Consider the following 19572-nt stretch of genomic DNA (forward strand, 5'->3'; position numbering starts at 1 on the left):
TAGATTTTAAAAATAGGAATTAGAAAACAGTAGAGAGAAAATGTTCCTGGAAAAATGGTTAGTAAAGAGAAGAAAAATACTCCATTTTACAGTGACCGCCAATGAGAAGAAGGAATTTAATATTTTAAAGAACTAAATTTGAATACTTTTACAGTGTATTGAGGAGTTCTACTGGATGTGATGAGATGGATTGGATGATTATATAAACATTTAAGCATACAGAATACATGTAAATATAATTTGTAAAATTAATGAAATGGTAGAAGCTTTTTGCTATAAATCTGATAAAGACTTAAAATCCTGATTCTGTACTAGGTGTAGCATTTAAATTTTCAAAGAGCTGTTTAAGTGCCTTCTATATACTAATTTAAATTGCGTACCAATTATTTGAGGTAAGTATTATCATTACTTCCATTTTACAGATGAATTACAAAAAGGCTAAGTGACTTGTTAAAAGCCTTATAGTAAGAATTTGACCCAATTTGGCTCTAGAGTCTGTTCTCTTAGCCACAGTGGTATATCCCATATTAAATACAGATGCTCCTCAGCTTATGATATGGTTACATCCTGATAAACCCCACTGTAAATAGAAAATATTGTTAAGTTGAAAATGCACTTAACACTCCAACGAACCCACTGTAAAGTTGAAAAATCGTAAGTTGAACCACTGTAAGTCTAAATGTTCCTCAGTTTATGATGAGGTTACGTTGTATAAATTCATCATAAAGTTGAAACATCAACTTTATGGTAAGTATGTAAGTCAAACTGTTTATTCAAAGTAAATGTAAAATAGCTAAATGTGAACAACCTACAGAATCAATAAAAAACAAACCAAATATTTATCATTATAATAAATATAAATGTCATAAATTTACCTGTTAAAAGAAAAAGATGAGGTGGATCTGTATACCCTGAATTTGAAAGAGCTTTGCGGCTGTTTATAAACAGGAGGAGGAATAGCACTGAAAAAATAATTAGTAGTTACTCTCTTCCAAGTTTAAAAAACACCAAAAAGGCTGGGCGCGGTGGCTCATGCCTGTAATCCCAACACTTTGGGGAGCCGAGGCAGGTGGATCACGAGGTCAGGAAATCGAGACCATCCTTGCTAACATGGTGAAACCCCGTCTCTACTAAAAATACAAAAAATTAGCCAGGCATGGTGGCGGGCACCTGTAGTCCCAGCTACCCGGGAGGCTGAGGCAGGAGAATCATTTGAACCGGGGAGGCAGAGCTGGCAGTGAGCTGAGATTGCGCCACTGCACTCTAGCGTGGGCGACAATGCGAGACTCTGTCTCAAAACAAAACAGAAACGCCAATGGATGGAACAAGGTATTAAATGGATAGAACAAGGTATTAAAATATTAACAATGGCGGCTGGGCGCAGTGGCTCACGCCTATAATCCCAGCACTTTGGGAGGCCGAGGCGGGTGGATCATCTGAGGTCAGGAGTTTGAGACAGCCTGGCCAACATGGCAAAATCCTGCGTCTACTAAAAATACAAAAATTAGCTGGGCGTGCTGTGTGCCTGTAATCCCAGCTACTTAGGAGGCTAAGGCAGGAGAATCACTTGAGCCAAGGAGGTAGAGGTTGCATTGAGCCAAGATTGTGCCGCTGCACTCCAGCCTGAGCGACAGAGTAAGACTCCATCTCAAAAAAAAAAAAAAAAAAAAAGAAGCCAATGGGAGGAGACAAAGAAGTGATGAAGAGAAGTTTCTCCACTTTATAAAATGTTTATATTGTCTTAATTCTGCCAAAAATGTGTTACATTAGTTTTGTAATTTTTAAAAAAGTGTGTGCAGTGGCTTAAATGTGTCCCCGATAGTTCACGTGTTGGAAACATAATCCCCAATGCAATAGTGTTGGGAGGTGGGTCCTAATAAGAGGTGATTAGGTTATGAGGGCTTTATCCTCATGGATGGATTAATGGTATTATTTTGAAAGTGAATTAGTTATCTGGAGAGTGGGCTTGCTATAAAAGTGAGTTCAATTCTCTGTTGCTCTCTTATGTGATACCTTCCACCATGTTATGCAGCAAGAAGGTCCTCACCAAATGTTTCCCCCTCAACCTTGGACTTCCAACCTGCAGAATTTTAAGAAGTAAATTTCTCTTCTTTATAAATTACCCAGCTGGTGTTGCTCTGTTATAGCAACACAAAACACAGCAAGACAGTGTGTGTAGGTAAATAAGTAACATCAACGAGAAAAAGATCAGAAAGAGTAGAATCCAAACTCTTAGCACTAGATATGCCTGAAAAGCAAAATTAGAAGTGATTGGAAGGGGGCCAGGTACAGTGGCTCATGTCTGTAATCCCAGCACTTTGAGAGGCCAAGGCAGATGGATAACCTCAGGTCAGGAGTTCAAGACCAGCCTGGACAACATGGTGAAACCCCGTCTCTACTAAAAATACAAAAATTCGCTGGCGGGGGGGTGGTGGGTGCCTGTAGTCCCAGCTACTCAGGAGGCTGAGACAGGAGAATTGCTTGAACCCAGGGGACGGAGGTTGCAGTGAGCTTGGGATCGCACCACTGCGCTCCAGCCTGGGCAACAGAGCAAGACTGCATCTCAACAACAACAACAAAAAAAGTGATTGGAAGGGGATTATTTTCTCCATTTTTACTATACATACCTTCATATTGTTGAATTTAAAAATTTTACAGTGAGCATTTTTTAGTTTAAAAACAGTATATAATTATTTTTTATTTCCTTTCCCTTATATGAATTATCTGTACCTGTGCTTTACCCACTGGGTAGATAATTTTCAACAAATCTCATTGGAACATAGTAATGGGTAGATTTCAAGAGGTGTATGATTTTAATGAGATTTGCAATTTAAAGACTTGGGTGCTCCTTTTCATGTAGCTATTGGCTTAAATACTTACAGACTCTAACTTATGATGGTTTGACTTAACGATTGTTTCGACTTGACCATAGGTTTGTCAGGGTATTAAATGTATATTCCACGTATGATATTTTTTTACTTATGATGGGTTTGTTGGGATGCAATCCCATTGTAGGTCGAGGAGCATCTGTATTTTTGGTACCTCTTCAAAGATTTTTTTAAATTACCAAAAGAGCCCTTTAGTTGTTAGCACATTGCCTTGTTTCATTTTCATCATAGTGTTATTCTACTCTTATTTTGATAGTTAGATAGATTTTTTAAATTTTTAGTTATTTTCCCTCCACTAAAATATAAGATCAATGAGAACAAGACCATTCCTTTGTCATTTTTGTGGCACAGGGCCTAAAATAATGACTGGAATATAATAAGCAGTTAATAAATATTTGTTGAATGAAAAAAACATACATATTCTTAGAAGTGCAGGAACTTATTAACCCACCCAGGGATGGTTCATCTATGGTGAGCTAAACTCAACACTGGATGGATAATAATTTATAGGAATCTAGTAATTAATACCAGTTTATGTATAGTGGTAGACACAAATAGTATAATAACAAAACTGTATATGCAATACATTTTTTTGAACATTATTGTGTCAAAACCCCACATTTATCAAAGAGCCATTGAAGAACACATGGAAACTGGGAAAAAGAGAGATGGGTGCTATTAAAAAAACACTTAATCCTATACTCTGGCTATACGTTGTCTTGTCTGACAAGTACATTAGCTAGTAAATGTTTCTTCTTGGTACTGAGAATTATGAGAGGCAGTATGAAAGACTTGGTTTTGCTAGTCCAACCATAAAATCAACTTAAATGCCAGCCCAATTGATGGTGGGTTACATTCTACACCTAGGCAAACAGAGGAATATTAAGTTGGTCTTGCAGGTTATTAAAAAATGAAAAAGTAAAAATAGAAGATAAAAGGGATGGTTTCAAAAAAATCTGAAGCAATGGATAAGTATTTCTTAAAGCCCATTGATGGAAATGCAGATTTCCTAAGATCTGAGAAAAAATAAAAAACAATTGAAAAAGGAAATGCAGATTTTCATTTTTCATTTATTTAAGTAGAGTAAACCCTGAATCTGAATCAGGTTTCACCCGCAAATCAAAACAATACCATTCAGTTTGACAAGATAGAGGTAGATACTTAAAAATCTTTAGAAATACTTGAGAAGATAGATAAATGGTATAAAAGTAGTAGCAGTGATTATTTATTATTTTTCATTCACTGTAGTATAGTAGAGGGGAGTGTAGTGTGGTAGTTAGATGTTGAACTGTGTGCCTGGGATTGAATCTTAGCTATGTTTCCCACTAGCTGTGTGACCTTGGGTAAATTATACTCTGTATGCCTCAGTTTTCTTGTCTGTGTAATTGGGATAATAAATCCTTCCTCAAAATTGTTGGTAGGTTTAATGAGAACCTGCGTGTGTGTTAGTAGTTCTTAAAATAGTGGTGCCTGGCAGATAATACACTATCACATATTATCCCCTACTCTTTTTATCCAGCAAATAGAGGGTACTTATTTCAGCAACTGTACTGAGGATGGGAAGATCCTACCCTAGAGAAATTCACAGTTTAGTGAAGTTCAAAGGTGTACATCTTCTCTATTTTCAACTCAGCTCTTTTTTTTCCCCCAAATCTTGTATTTTGTTTCCAAAGGAATTAATTCAGGTCTCAATCTTTAATTTTACATGATAGTCAAAGAAATGGTTAGAAAATTGACCTGCTGCCTTGAAACAAATAAAATATTTTAAAGCCATTTTAAATTTTGTTTTATAGATGCTTGTTTGCTACTGATGGGTGTGAGCAAGTTAGATATTCTATACCGGAGACTTCTCCTAACAAAACTTTTTATCAGAGGATGGGGAAGGCCAGAAGATCTCAAAAGGCAAGCAATTTTTTTTCCTGAATACTTGTTCTGAATTTGTTGTTTTAATGAACATTTAAAACTTTGTTATAAAATCCCTTACTCTCAAATACAGAGCAATTGTCCAGCAAATTAAACATTAAACTATGTAAAATGTAATTATTTCCTTTTTACTTTTGTCTTTTTAGTTATTTCTTAAATTTTAGCCCATATCATAAATTACACTGTTTTAAAAATAATTCAGATTTTTTAAATAGAGAACTCTCAGAAACACAGAGTAGATTTTTGAGTTCAATAATTATTAAGCTGATTAGAGTTGTATGTAGTTTCCAAGGATTGAGTCTTCTTAGATAACCCGAATTTGTAATGACTCTGAAACTGGAATACTCTGTAGCTCATAGGAAAATCTGGACTTAAGAAAATTAATTTTCAGCCAGTATCGGTGGCTCACGCCTGTAATCCCAGCACTTTGGGAGGCTGAGGTGGGTGGATCATGAAGTCAGAATTTCCGGATCAGCCTGGCCAAGATGGTAAAACCATCTCTACTAAACATAAAAAAATTGGCTGGGCGCGGTGGCTCACGTCTGTAATCCCAGCACTTTGGGAGGCCAAGGCAGGCAGATCACGAGGTCAGGAGTTCGAGAACAGCCTGGCTAACATAGTGAAATCCCTTCTCTACTAAAAATACAAAAAATTAGGCGGGCATGGTGACGGGCACCTGTAATCCTAGCTACTCAAGAGGCTGAGGCAGGAGAATTGCTTGAACCTGGGAGGTGGAGGTTGCAGTGAGCCGAGATCGCGCTACTGCACACCAGCCAGTGCAACAGTGCGAGACTCCGTCTCAAAAAAAATAAAAAAAATACAAAAATTAGCCAGGTGTGGTGGCACATGCCTGTAATCCCAGCTACTCGGGAGGGTGAGGCAGGAGAATTGCTTGAACCCGGGAGGCAGAGGTTGCAGTGAGCTGAGATTGCGCCACTGCACTCGCCTGGGTGACAGAGCGAGACTCCGTCTCAAGGAGGAAAAAAAAAGAAAAAGAAAGAAAATGAATTCTCAGGATTGGTGCCTTTAATTTTGAGTCTTGTATGTATTAATTACTTTCTGAACAATATATTGTTTCTCACATTTTTCTGAAAAAAGTGTTCAGTTTGGGAAAAAACAACAGCCTAATCTCTTCAGTGATCAAAATTAAATTTTAATATGGCTTATGAACTGGATTTGCTAATTTTTAATTACTGTTAATCAGTCTCAATTATAATGTGCTTAGTAGGTGATATAAAAGATTAATTTTTTCCTTTTTGTCTTCTTTCCCATAATAGACTCTTTGAATTCAGAAAGATGATTGGAAATCGGGAAAGATGCCAGAATCTGGTTTCAAGCGATTATCCAGTACACATTGATAAGGTATTCAAATGAGAGAAACACAGTTATAGGAATTGTGGTTTGACATAAATATGTCTAAGAATAGATTACATATTGGAGTATAACAACAATAAACACTAAAATATGAGTGCCGTATGGATTTTTCATTTCATATTTAAAGAATACTATTTGTGGGCCAGGTGTGGTGGCTCACGCCTGTAATCCCAGCACTTTGGGAGGCGGAGGCGGGTGGATCACCTGAGGTTGGGAGTTCAGACCAGCCTGACCAACATGGAGAAACCCCGTCTCTACTTAAAAAAAATACAAAATTAGCCGGGCATGGTGGCACATGCCTGTAATCCCAGCTACTCGGGAGGCTGAGGCAGGAGAATCACTTGAACCCCGGAGGCGGAGGTTGCAGTGAGCCAAGATCACGCCTTTGCACTCCAGCCTAGGCAACAAGAGTGAAACTCCGTCTCAAAAATAAATAAATAAATAAATAATACTATTTGTGCGTTAACTGGATGTTTTTAATAACTATGTTCACATATATTGGAAGCATATGTTTATTACTTGCCTAAATATATAGAGAAGTATTTAGGCTGGATATTTCTGGACCTCATTTTCTGTCTTTAGGCTCAGGAGGGTTAAACTACTCAACATTACAGAACAGTAGTGAGTATTAAAGGGGAATAATCTAGTTGGAGAATCAGCACATAAGAAATTATTAACAAACAACTGTTAAATAACACCAGGAAAAATATTATGGGATACAGTTAATTCCTGAGAGAATGGTAGAAAGAAAATGCTATAAAATTAGAGAAGGCAAGGATGCTTTTGCAATCTTTTTTTTTAAGGAGGCACCTGGTTTTCTGTAAAATATTTCTAGGTTTATGTAATTGCATACTTGGAGGTATTGTTGGAGAGGGGATACAAATGGGCAAGTTTCACGCATCCCTCACTCGCCTTCAAGCAAAGTAACTGTACTTGCATCTCATATGTTTTGGATATCTTTAGATTTCTCTTTTCAAAAGAGTTCGACTGCTAAGAACAAAATTTTATAGATTGAAAACTCCTCCTCTATATCATAGAAGTTCTTTCTGTATCTTCTGAATTAATAACATTTCTCCCTGACCCTCAAATTTTGCTAAATATTTTTATCTTCTTTATTTTTTCTATTAAAAAATTATAAACTTAAAACAAAAAAATGTAAAACATACCAAGTTAAAAAAAAATCTCCTTTAATCTCTGCCACTTTCCACCACCTAATTCCATTTCACTCCCAAGAGTGAATTGCTGTTAAGATTTTGGAATGCATTCTTACTGATCTACTACCCTTAGTTTTTAAAAATTGAGATAAAGATATCCCAGCACTTTGGGAGGCCGAGGCGGGCGGATCGTGAGGTGAAGAGATCGAGACCATCCTGGCCAACATGGTGAAACCCCATCTCTACTAAAAAAAAATACAAAAATTAGCTGGGTGTGGTGGCACATACTTGTAGTTCCAGCTTTCCAGCTACTCGGGAGGCTGAGACGGGAGAATTGCTTGAACCCAGGATGCGGAGGTTGCAGTGAACCAAGATCGCGCCACAGCACTCCAGCCTGGCAACAGAGCTAGACTCCGTCTCAAAGAAAAAAAAATTGAGATAAAATTCACCCTTTTACAATATACAATTGAATGGTTTTTAAATTATATTACCAAGATGTGCAGCCATCAACATTGTCACTAATTCTAGAATATTTTCGTTGTCCTAAAAAGAAACCCTGTATCCATTAGCTGTCACTTTCCATTGCCTCTTCCCCCACCTGCTGGCAATCACTAGTCTACTCTCTGTCTCTATGGATTCGCCTAATGTGGACATTTCTTATAAATGGAATCATGCAATATGTAACTTTTTTTGTCTGGCTTCTTCACTTAGCATAATGTTTTCAAGGTTCATCCATGTTGTAGCATGTGTCAGTACTTCTTTTTGTTTTTGTTTTTACAGCATCAGAACATTCAAGAAAAACTTTATCCTTTTGTATAGCTAAATAATATTCTATTGTATTGTATACCACAGTTTGCTTATCCATTCATAAATTGAATGACAGTTGGGTTGTTTTCACTTTTTGGCTATTATAAATAATGCTGCTATGAATACTCAAGTATGAGATTTTGTGTGAACATGTTTTTAGTTCTCTTGTGTATACTGAAGAGTTTAATTATTGGTCATGTGATGATAACTCTAAGTTTAACTTTTTGACGAACTGTCAAACTGTTTTCCAAAGTGACTGTACTATTTTATGTTCCCACCAGCAGTGAATAAACATTCCAGTTTTGCCATACTCGCCAACCTTGTACTTGTCCAAGCCATCATAGTGGGTATAAAAGTATTTCCTTGTGGTTCTGGCTATGCCCTAATGACTGCGAGGCTGAACATCTTTTCAAGTGTGAATTGGCCATTTGTATACCTTCTTTGGAGAACTGTCTTTTCAAACCCTTTGCTCCTTTTTACATTGAGTTATCCATCTTTTTATTGTTGGGTTGTATCTTGTTTAATTTTAAAATCCATGTTATGTATAATATATGTAATTCTAAAATTGTTTATTCTTACCAAGTTGCCAGCTATCAGAACACTAATTTGTTGCATTATTTTTCCCTTTAACATTAGTTTGTTCTGCTTCCTTTATTAATAATTAATAATGGGCTGGGTGCCGTGCCTCACGCCTGTAATATCAGCACTTTGGGAGGCCGAGGCAGTGGATCATTTGAGGTCAGGAGTTCGAGACCAGCCTGGCCAACATGGTGAAACCTCGTCTCTACTAAAAATACAAACATTAGCTAGGTGTGGTGGTGCATGCCTGTAATCCCAGCTACTTGGGAGGCGGAGGCAGGAGAATTGCTTGAGCCTGGGAGACGGAGGTTGCAGTGAGCCGAGATCATGCCACTGTACTCCAGTCTGGGCAACAGAGTGAGACCCAGTCTCAAAAAATAGTAATAATAATGTATTAGTTTGTGCTGCTGCTTTATCAAATAACTTATTCTTATAAAATACATAAGAGGGTTGAGTGTGGTGGCTCACGCCTGTAATCCCAACACTTTGGGAGGCTGAGGAGCATGGATCACTTGAGGTCAGAAGTTCGAGACCAGCCTGGCCAACCTGGCAAAACCCCATCTCTACTAAAAATACAAAAAAATTGGCCAGGCATGGTGGCACATGCCTGTAGTCCCAGCTACTCAGGAGGCTGAAGCAGGAGAATTGCTTGAATCTGGGAGGCAGAGGTTGCAGTGAGTCGAGATAGCACTCACTGCACTCCAGCCTAGGTGACAGAGCAAGACTCAAAAAATAAAAATAAATAAATAAAAATAAATACATAAGAAGAACACTTTATGCTAATAGGCATAAAAAACTAAATTGGAAAGTTTTTTGGATTAAAAATTCAGTTTTATAGAGATATTATGTCTCCTTAATCATTTTTTAAAATGCAATGCAATTTCAATTGAAGTATTGAACATAGAACCTAGATCCATACAAGCATCCTAAAATTATTTTGAGAAAATACTTGAGAGTACAATCAGATCAGGAATACTCTGGTAAGGAAGAGTAGTAAACAAAGACTAGTTCAGTCATATAACAATGAGTATTAAAATGCTGCAGTTGTCAACACAGCGTGATATTGGTGGAGAAATAAAAGATAGGCAAATAAGACCTAATGAAGGATTGAAAATAACTTGTAGAAATATATGGATATTTAGTACATGATAATAGTAGCATTTTAAGTCAGTTGCAAAAATATGTGGGTTATTTAATAGATGACATTTGTCCAACTGACTATAAAAAAAAAATTTTGGTTTTTTTGTAAACAAAATACTGTTTTGTTTTGAGACAGAGTCTCACTCTGTCACCCAGGCTGCACTGCAGTGGTGCAATCATGGCTCACTGCAGCTATGACCTGCTGGACTCAGGTGATCCTCCCACCTCAGCCTCCCACGTAGCTGGGACCACAGCCACATGCCACCACGTTCAGCTAATTTTTGTATTTTTTGTAGAGACAGAGTTTTTGCCATGTTGCTCAGGCTGATCTTGAATTCCTGGGCTCGAGAGATCTGCCCACCTCGGCCTCCCAGAGTGCTGAGATTACAGGTGTGAGCCATTGTGCCTGGCCTGATAAGGGGTTTTTAAAGTTGTTTTTAATTCAAATCAGAAACAAAAACATATCTGTGGATGATATGGCCACCGTGCCTGGCCAACATTTTACATTTTTCAAAAGAAGACATACACATAGCCAACCAGGTATATGAAAAAAATGCTCAGCATCACTAATCATCAGAGAAATGCAAATCAAAATTACAGTGATATATCATTTACCCTAGTTAAAATGGCTTTTATCCAAAAGACAGGCAGTATTGAAAGCTGGTGAGGATCTGGAGAAAAAGAGGAAACCTCGTACAGTGTTGGTGGGAATGTAACTTAGTACGACCACTGCGGAGAACAGTATGGAACTTCCTCAAAAGCCAAAACTGGAACTACCATATGACCCAGCAATCCCCCCACTGGGTATATATGAAAAAGAAAGGAAATCACTGTATCAAAGTGATATTGGCACTCCCATATTTATTGTAGCACTATTCATAGTAGCCAAAATGCGGAATCAACCTAAGTGTTCATCAGCAGATGAATGGATAAAGAAAATGTACAAATATGCAGTGAAATATTATTGAACCATAAAAAAGAATGAAATCTTGTCATTTGCAACAACATGGGTGGAACTGAAGGACATCGCGTTAAGTAAAATAAGCCAGGCACAGAAGGACAAATTTCATGTGTTTTCACTCATATGTGGGAGCTAAATATTTTTAAAAATTGAACTCATGAAGAATAGATTGATGATTATCAGAGGTTAAGAAAAGTAGCAGGGAGGGGAAGATAGAGTGGAGATGATTAATTGGTGCAAATGTACAGTTAGATAGAATCAATAAGATCTAGTATTTGATAGCATAATAGAGTCACTATAATTAACAATAATTTATTGTATATTTTGAAATAAGAGTGGAATTGGAATGTTCCTAACACAAGGAAATGATAAATGCTTCAGGTGATGGATACCCCAATTACCCTGATTTTATCATTACAACTCGTATGCCTGTATCAAAACATCACATGTACCCCATAATACATTCAATGATTATGCACACAAAATAATTTAAAATAAAGTACAGTGGCATAAAAAGTTTACATAGTAGGTGCTGAAAACATGATTTTAATTGGATAGAACTTTTTATTAGAAGAACATCCATGACAGACCAAGATATCTTAGTTTTCTTGCATACATCTTGGTTTTGATTTTCTTTTAGATTGAAGAGCAATCAGATTGTAAGATCTTAGATGGACACTTTGTTTCCCCCATGGCTCACTATGTGCCTGATATCATGCCAATTGAATCTGTTATTGCAAGGTAAGAATTTTTTTGTTCAAAAAGATGAATACATTATTTATGTTCATTAAAATTATAATATCAACACTATGTTATTTGAAATTAGGAGTAACAAGGCAGGCCTAAATTATTGAAAAGGCTGAATTAGAAGATATTTTAATTCTTCAAAGAACATAAGGAGTATATGTACAAGGATATTCATTGAAGCATTGTTTATAGTTGCAAAAAACAGATAATGCTTAAATGTTCAACAATAGGCAATTAATTATCCATACTGTGGATACCATTAGTAACATGGAAATATGGTCACAATGTGTGAAAGTTTAAGAAGATAATGCAAACGATTTTTTAGTTCCATTTTTGTAAACACACAAGTATGCACAAACAATCACAGAGAAGTTTCCAAAGGATATATATGAATATACAAACTCTGCTTATCTCTGAGTGGAGAGATTTTTGGCTTTTAAATTTTTAGTTTTAGGTCAAGCATGGTGGTTTATGCCTGTAATCCCAGTACTTTGGGAGGCCAAGGCAGTTGGATCACTTAAGGTCAGGAGTTCTAGACCAGCCTGGCCAACGTGGCGAAACCCCATCTCTACTGAAAACACAAACAATTAGCCAGGTGTGGTGGCAGGCACCTGTAATCCCAGCTACCTGGGAGGCTGAGGCAGGAGCATCTATTGAACCCAGGAGGCGGAGGTTGCAGTGAGCCAAGTGTGCCACTGTACTCCAGCCTGGGCCACAGAGTGAGATTCCATCTCAAAAAAAAATTTTTTTTTTTAGTTTTAAATTTTACAATGTACATGTGTTGATTTTATAACACGAAGAAGTACTTTTAAGTGAAGAAACTAAGAAATGTGGTAACTTAGACTAGACAGACTACATAGTTCAGCTAAGTAAAGTGCCTCAGGATTGGTATGTAATTAGCATATCAGTTTGAGAATGTAAATAGATGTTCCGAAATACCTGAGGTTCCTAAGTGGTTAATTATACAATAGTTGAAAACTGGCTTTTTGGATCTTTGTTAATGTACAGAGGTTATTCTTATCCCAGTCTTGTTAATGGTTTTTTGTTTGTTTGTTGAGACAGAGTCTCACTCTGTTGCCCAGGCTGGATGGAGTGCAGTGGTGCTCACTGTATGCTCTGCCTTTCAGGTTCAAGCGATTCTCATGTCTCAGCCGCCTGAGTAGCTGGGATTATAAGTGTGTGCCACCATACCCGGCTAATTTTTGTATTTTTAGTACAGATGGGCTTTTGCCATGTCGGCCAGGCTGTTCTCGACCTCCTGGTCTCAAGAGATCCACCTGCCTCGCCTCCCGAAGTGCTGAGATTACAGGCATGAGCCACCATGCTCAGCCACTGTTAATGATTTGTGTTTTGTTTTGTTTCGTTTTGTTTTGTTTTTGAGATGGAATCTCACTCTGTCTCCCAGGCTAGAGACAGAGTCTCCAGAGTCTTGCTCTGTTGCCTAGGCTAGATGGAGAGCAGTGGTGCTCACTGCACCCTCCGCCTCCCGGGTTCAGGTGATTCTCCTGCTGCAGTCTCCGGAGTAGTTGGGATTATAGGCACCCACCACCACACCTGGCTAATTTTTGTATTTTTAGTAGAGACGGGGTTTCAACATGTTGGGCAGGCTGGTCACGAACTCCTGACCTCAAATGATCTGCCCACCTCAGCCTCCCAAGTGCTGGGATTACAGGAGTGAGCCATTGTGCCTGGCCTGATAATGGGTTTTTTAAGTTGTTTTTAATTCTAAATCAGTGTTGAACCTAGATCTTTACACAGTTTTCTATTTTATGTTTTAGCTAATTTTATTTAAAAAGAACAAACTACTGTACTTTTTTCCCCTACACTGTTGATAATAAACTATTTGCTGCTTCTGGTTAGTAGGTGTTTTCTTCTTTTAAGATTTTGTCTGCAATAGCAATGATAAAATAGTGATACATGTATGGGCATTTGAAAAATTCTTCAGTCAAGAAGAGATTATTCTGTAATGGAAACCTACTTAACCTTTTAAGTGAACGTATTGGAATCCTGAATTCCAATACAATCAGAACCCTATAAATGAACCTATAAAGTGTGAACTAACAGAAGAGTGGTTTGATTGACCTGATTAAAAGTTGTAGTCAGCTGTCCATTATTTTGTTACCCCTAAGGCATTATTTTAAATTTATATTTTTTTCTGTTGATAACCTCTGAATGAAAGGCAAGCAATGTCATGTAGTGGAAAGAGCTAGAACTTTGGAATTAAACAGATCTGGAATTGAACCCTAAGTCTACTCTTTATGGACCTAATGTCAATTACTTAATCTCTGAACCAGGCTTTATAAAGTAGGACTAATAACACTTATCTCGTAGGGTTGTTAAAAGTGATAAATAAGGAATGAGGCCGGGCATGGTGTCTCACGCCTGTAATCCCAGCACTTTGGGAGGCCTAGGTGGGCGGATCACCTGACATCAGGAGTTCGAGACCAGCCTGGCCAACATAGTGAAACCCCGTCTCTACTAAAAATACAAAAAAATTTAGCCAGGCGTGGTGGCAGACATCTGTAATCCCAGCTACTCAGGAGGCTGAGGCAGGAGAATCACTTGAACCTGGGAGGCCGAGGTTGTAGTGAGCTGAGATCGCGCCATTGGACTCCAGGCTAGGTGACAAGAGTGAAACACCATCTTAAAAAAAAAAAAGGAATGAAAATAGTGTGCGGGGAATATAAAAAACATAAACATGTAGCTCGTTTATGTATTTATTTATTTGTTTGACAGAGTCTTGCTTTGTCAATCAGGCTAGGTAGGGTGCAGTGGTGCTATCTTGGCTCACTGTACCCTCAATCTCCCTGGCTCAAGTGATCCTCTCACCTCAGCCTCCTGAGTAGTTGGGACTGTAGACTGATGTCACTAGACCTGGCTAATTTTTTTTAGTTTTTTTTGTAGAGATGGGGGTCTCACTACATTGTCCAGGCTGATCTCAAATTCCTGGGCTCATGTGATCCTCCTGCCTTTGCTCCCCAGAGTGCTGAGATTACAGACTTGAGCCACCGCACCCAGCCTTAACTCTTTTAGATATGCTTTATCTTATTAATGCTTTACTGAAAGCATTAAGTCAGCCTGGGCAACGTAGAAAGACCCTGTCTCTACCAAAAAAATAGAAAATAAATTATCTGGCCATGATGGCATGTGCCTATAGTCTTATATACTGAGGATTGCCTGATCGAGGTTAGAGTGAGCTATAATTTTACCACTGCAACCCAGCCTGGGTGACAGAGCAAGACCCTGTGTCAAAAAAAAAAAATTTTTTTTTAAAGCATAAGTGAATGTGTAGCTCTTTAGCCAGTATGCTAAAGGATATAGAAGGAAAAGAAACTTTCAGTTTCTATATATCATCACTTCAATCCCTGGAACTATGTGTCCCTTTCTCATAGATTCTCCACCTTATCTGGACAGTTATACAAGCTATAAAACATAAAGAAAGGAGGAAAATTATGTGCTTTTACTCAGACTCAGAAATATTCCTCAACATCTGTTGGAAATTGAGGAAGGGTTCTTTCCAGTTAGTGACAGGAATGGGGAAACAAGTTGACTTCCTGTCTCTGCAGTGGCATATTTTTACAACACAATTAATATTTTTTTCAACAATTTCTAGTCAGATTTGAAGCATAACTTACTTTGGTGAAATACTATAAGTTCCCAGATGATGCACATTGACATCTATTTTTCCTTTCTTTCCCCCTGTCATTCTTGTGCAGCAATTTATCTTATTGCATTAAAACATTAGAAAATGCAAATAAGAAAAAAGAAAAAAAAATTCCACCAATGAGTGTTAACCACTATTTTATGTATATTCTAGTCTTTCTCCTATGTGTTCACATACAACTGTACTTATTTTTTTTTTACCTAATTAATCAGTGAATATGCAGTTGGTTATCATTAACGGCTCTTTGGTATTCCATACTGTGACTCTACCATAATTTACTAATTCCTTATGGTGCACATTTAAGTTGCATTGTTTTTCACTATTATAAACAACATCACAATGAACATCCTTATATACATCTCCTTACCTGCTTCTCTGATTATTTTTGTGCCATAAGTTGCTAAACATGGAATTTCTGGATTTATAAGATTTGCACAGATTTTAAACTTTTGATCATATTGCCAAATAAGTAGGAAAATTTTAAGGCTATGCCAAGTATAGATTAATCCACAAGGAGAAACCTATTTGTCCTATTGTCATTTGGTCCATTACTCATGATTCTGTCTCTTTTTCACACTTTCTGTTTTTATTGAGGTAGAGAAAAATATATCAGGTAAATGAAATAAGGGAACTGCAAGCATTCTTTTCCGTTGAAGAACAGTTTTAAGACTGCTTAAGATCTGTGGTGACAGGTCTTATAGACCACAAAATATGGATTTCCCTATGTAATGTAAAATAGCTCATGAATTGTGATGTATCTTCTGGACAGCCTATATTGGAAATGTATTTATGTCAAAATTCCAAATGAATTATAATATTTTAAAACATAGCATTCAGGCCAGGCGTGGTGGCTCACGCCTGTAATCCCAGTGCTTTGGGAGGCCGAGGTGGGCAGATCACCTTGAGGTCAGGAGTTCGAGACCAGTCTGGCCAACATAGTGAAATCCTGTCTCTACAAAAATTAGCAGGGCATGATGGTGGGTGCCTGTAATCCAAACTACTAAGGAGGCTGAGGCAGGAGAATCGCTTGAACCTGGAAGGCGAAGGTTGCAGTGAGCCGAGATCGTGCCATTGCACTCCAGCCTGGGTGACAGAGCAAGAATTCCGTCTCAAAACAAACAAACAAAAAAAACAAACAAAATGTCCATTTGAGCAACCTTAAATAATTTTATGGTAACATGGCATAGTTTAGTATTCAAATATTACCCAAGATTGAATTCTAATACAAGTTCAGGAAAATTTAATATTTATCTTCTGGTAAAATATTAATATTCCTTTGAGGATAGTTTATATGTCTTCTATATGATTTTCATTTCTCAGCATCAGAGGTAAAAAATATTTTTCACATAATTGGGTTTAGGTTCCTCAAATATTTAGGGATAAAGCACTCATTTCATGTATGTATTTATTCATTTTTAAATTTTTTAGATGGAGTCTCACTCTGTTGCCCAGGCTGGAGTGCAGTGGCACGATCTTGGCTTACTGCAACCTCTGCCTCCTGGGTTCAAGAGATTCTCATGTCTCAGCCTCCCTAGTAGCTGGGATTATAGGCACATGCCACCATGCCTGGCTAATTTTTGTATTTTTAGTAGAGATGGGGTTTCACCATGTGGTCCAGGCTGGTGTCAAACTCCTAACCTCAAGTGATTCACCTGCCTCAGCCTCACAAAATGCTGGGATTACAGGTGTGAGCCACTTGGCCCGGCCAGGCACTCATTTTAAATTATGCATACTTGCAAATAAACTGCTCCAGCCTTTCATGACATTTTATTCCATTTATAGAAATATGTGTGTATGTGTAGGTATATATCTGTGTGTGTACGTGTAACAAAAACAGCTATCCTTTTCAGCATTACTTCAGGCGTTACTTTTATGCCATATTCCAAATTGAACCAAAGAAGTAAGATATTACTTAAAATAACAAAATGTAGATAATTCCTGTTCTGATTTCATGCTTACTACTGATCTAGTTTTTATTTTTAAAAGAATACTGGTTTATTAGAGAGTAGAAAGATCAGTATTTCTAAATTAATAGACTCGTGATTTTAAATATGTATGTTAAACTTTAAAATTAAATTTTACATTTTAAATATATATCAATAAAATAGACATAAGCAGGAAAAATAATACTTTAATTTTCACTGCTACTTTATTTTGATGGTTTTAACAGCAGTAAATCTAAATATATTTATGTGTGATTTTAAATATAAGTATGTAACTAAGTAAATTCAATATTATAAGCAGGAAAAATAATACTTTAATATTATACTCTGCTTTTTTCTAATGATTACAACAATAGTTTTTGCCAATGTTTTAAAAATCATTCTTACTGTCTTTAAATGGCATAAATGGCATTCAGTAGTTCTCTACTCATTCTAAAAAGGAAAAAAAATTGTATAAAAATTTTCCTTGGCTATAAAAAATTCTTTGTAGGTACTGGTAATTCCCTGTGTCTAACATAAGGGAGAGCCATGGGCCATGACTCAGCCACTCAGCTCCCTGCCCTTGGGCAATTTATTTAACTGTATGGTGCTTAACAGCTTCCCACTTCTGAATTAGGGCTTGCTGGAAAGACACAGGCAGGAATAAAGAAATTAAAGTTGAAAGGAGGGTGGACGAGTAGAGGAAAAGGAGTAGACAGCTACATATTCATTTACATGTGCTGGAAAACCAGTATTTAGCTAAAATCTTTTATAAAACTAATGTGATATGACCTGAGCAGAGCCAAAATTTAACTGTTCAAATAAATAGTATTCACTCACCTTTTCACTTTTATCGGGGGAACCAGCCCCCAATATTTCAACGTACGTTCTGTTTTCCCTAAGTGTCAGCCGGTCTGAGAAATAAAGAGAAAGAGTACAAAGAGAGAAATTTTACAGCTGGGCCTCCAGGGGTGTCATCACATATTGGTAGGACCATGACGGCGACCCCGAGCCGCAAAATCAGCCAGTTTTTATTAGGGATTTTAAAAGGGGAGGGGGTGTACGAACAGGGAGTAGGTCACAAGGATCACATGCTTCAAAGGGCAGTAAAGATCACAAGCAAAGGCAAAATTAGAATTACTGATGAGGGTCTATGTCCCGCTGTACATGCATTGTCTTGATAAACATCTTAACAGGAAACAGGGTTCGAGAGCAGAGAATGGTCTGACTAGAATTTACCAGGCTGGAATTTCCCAATCCTAGTAAACCTGAGGGTACTGCAAGGAGACCAGGGCATATTTCAGTCCTTATCTCAACTGCATAAGACAGACACTCCCAGAGCAGCTGTCTGTAGACCTACCCCCAGGAATGTATTCCTTCCCCAGGGTTATTCCTTCCTGGGAAAAGAATTCAGTGATATTTCTCCTACTCGCTTTCTGCAAGAAGAGAAATATGGCTCTATTCTGCCCGACGCTGCAGGCAGTCAGACCTTATGGTTATCTTCCCTTGTTCCCTGAAAATCGCTGTTATTCTGTTCTTTTTCAGGGTGCACTGATTTCATATTGTTCAAACACACGTTTTACAATCCATTTGTACAACAGTGGTCCTGAGGTGACATACATTCTCAGCTTACGAAGATAACGTGATTAAGAGATTAAAGTAAAGACAGGCATAAGAAATTATAAGAGTATTGATTGGAGAAGTGATAAGCGTCCATGAAATATTCACAATTTATGTTCAGAGATTGCAGTAAAGGCAGGTGTAAGAAATTATAAAAGTATTAATTTTGGGAACTGATAAATGTCCATGAAATCTTCACAATTTATGTTCTTCGCCTTGGCTCCAGCCAGTCCCTCCATTCAGGGTCCCTGACTTCCCGTAACACACTTTCTAATTGATTTGCATCTAATACAGATGTACATACACAATCTTACTGTACTCTCTGGAGATCAGGAAATATGATGAAAGAGTGTTAAAGACTTACATTTCAAAAGACTAGGCAGTCAAAAGGATATTTTTATTTTAAAAAGGAAAAAAAGTAACAACAACAAAAGACTAGGCAGAATCAGTACAAGGAGTTCTTTGAGGGTGGGGTAGAAGGAATACTGATTTCATATGACTTAAATTAGAGTTTCCTTGAATCTCAACCCTCTTCAGTCTGCCTCTCTTCTAGACTCAAAAAGCTATGTATTTGCCTTTTGGAATGTGTAGTTTGAAACTTGTAGAGTACTGCTTTCAGCCTCGTCAAAGGCAACAAGTGATTAAGAAAAGCAGTGTACCACCTGGCAGCAGTAGGCAACTATGTGATTAAAGATGTGTAACCATAGCAGCTGTTGGCTCAGAGAAAAACTTAGTCATTTCTTACTAGCTCTCATCTTCCTCCCTCCTTACTTTCTGTTCCACTTCTTCCTTC

The 19572-nt window shown here is 37.5% G+C and overlaps 1 protein-coding gene across 1 annotated transcript in view; it reads left to right on the forward strand.

The window, feature by feature from the left end:
- Positions 1 to 19572, forward strand: part of ABHD18 (abhydrolase domain containing 18) — a 74227-nt gene that overhangs the window by 12761 nt on the left and 41894 nt on the right. The window contains exons 2-4 of the mRNA XM_063705529.1: positions 4682 to 4790; positions 6089 to 6173; positions 11467 to 11567. Coding sequence (XP_063561599.1) covers positions 4699 to 4790; positions 6089 to 6173; positions 11467 to 11567 — 278 coding nt within the window. The 5' untranslated portion in view covers positions 4682 to 4698. The remainder of the gene's footprint in view (positions 1 to 4681; positions 4791 to 6088; positions 6174 to 11466; positions 11568 to 19572) is intronic.

This window comes from Gorilla gorilla, chromosome 3 (genome assembly GCF_029281585.2).
Source record: "Gorilla gorilla gorilla isolate KB3781 chromosome 3, NHGRI_mGorGor1-v2.1_pri, whole genome shotgun sequence".
In the NCBI taxonomy this organism is placed as follows: Eukaryota; Metazoa; Chordata; class Mammalia; order Primates; family Hominidae; genus Gorilla; species Gorilla gorilla.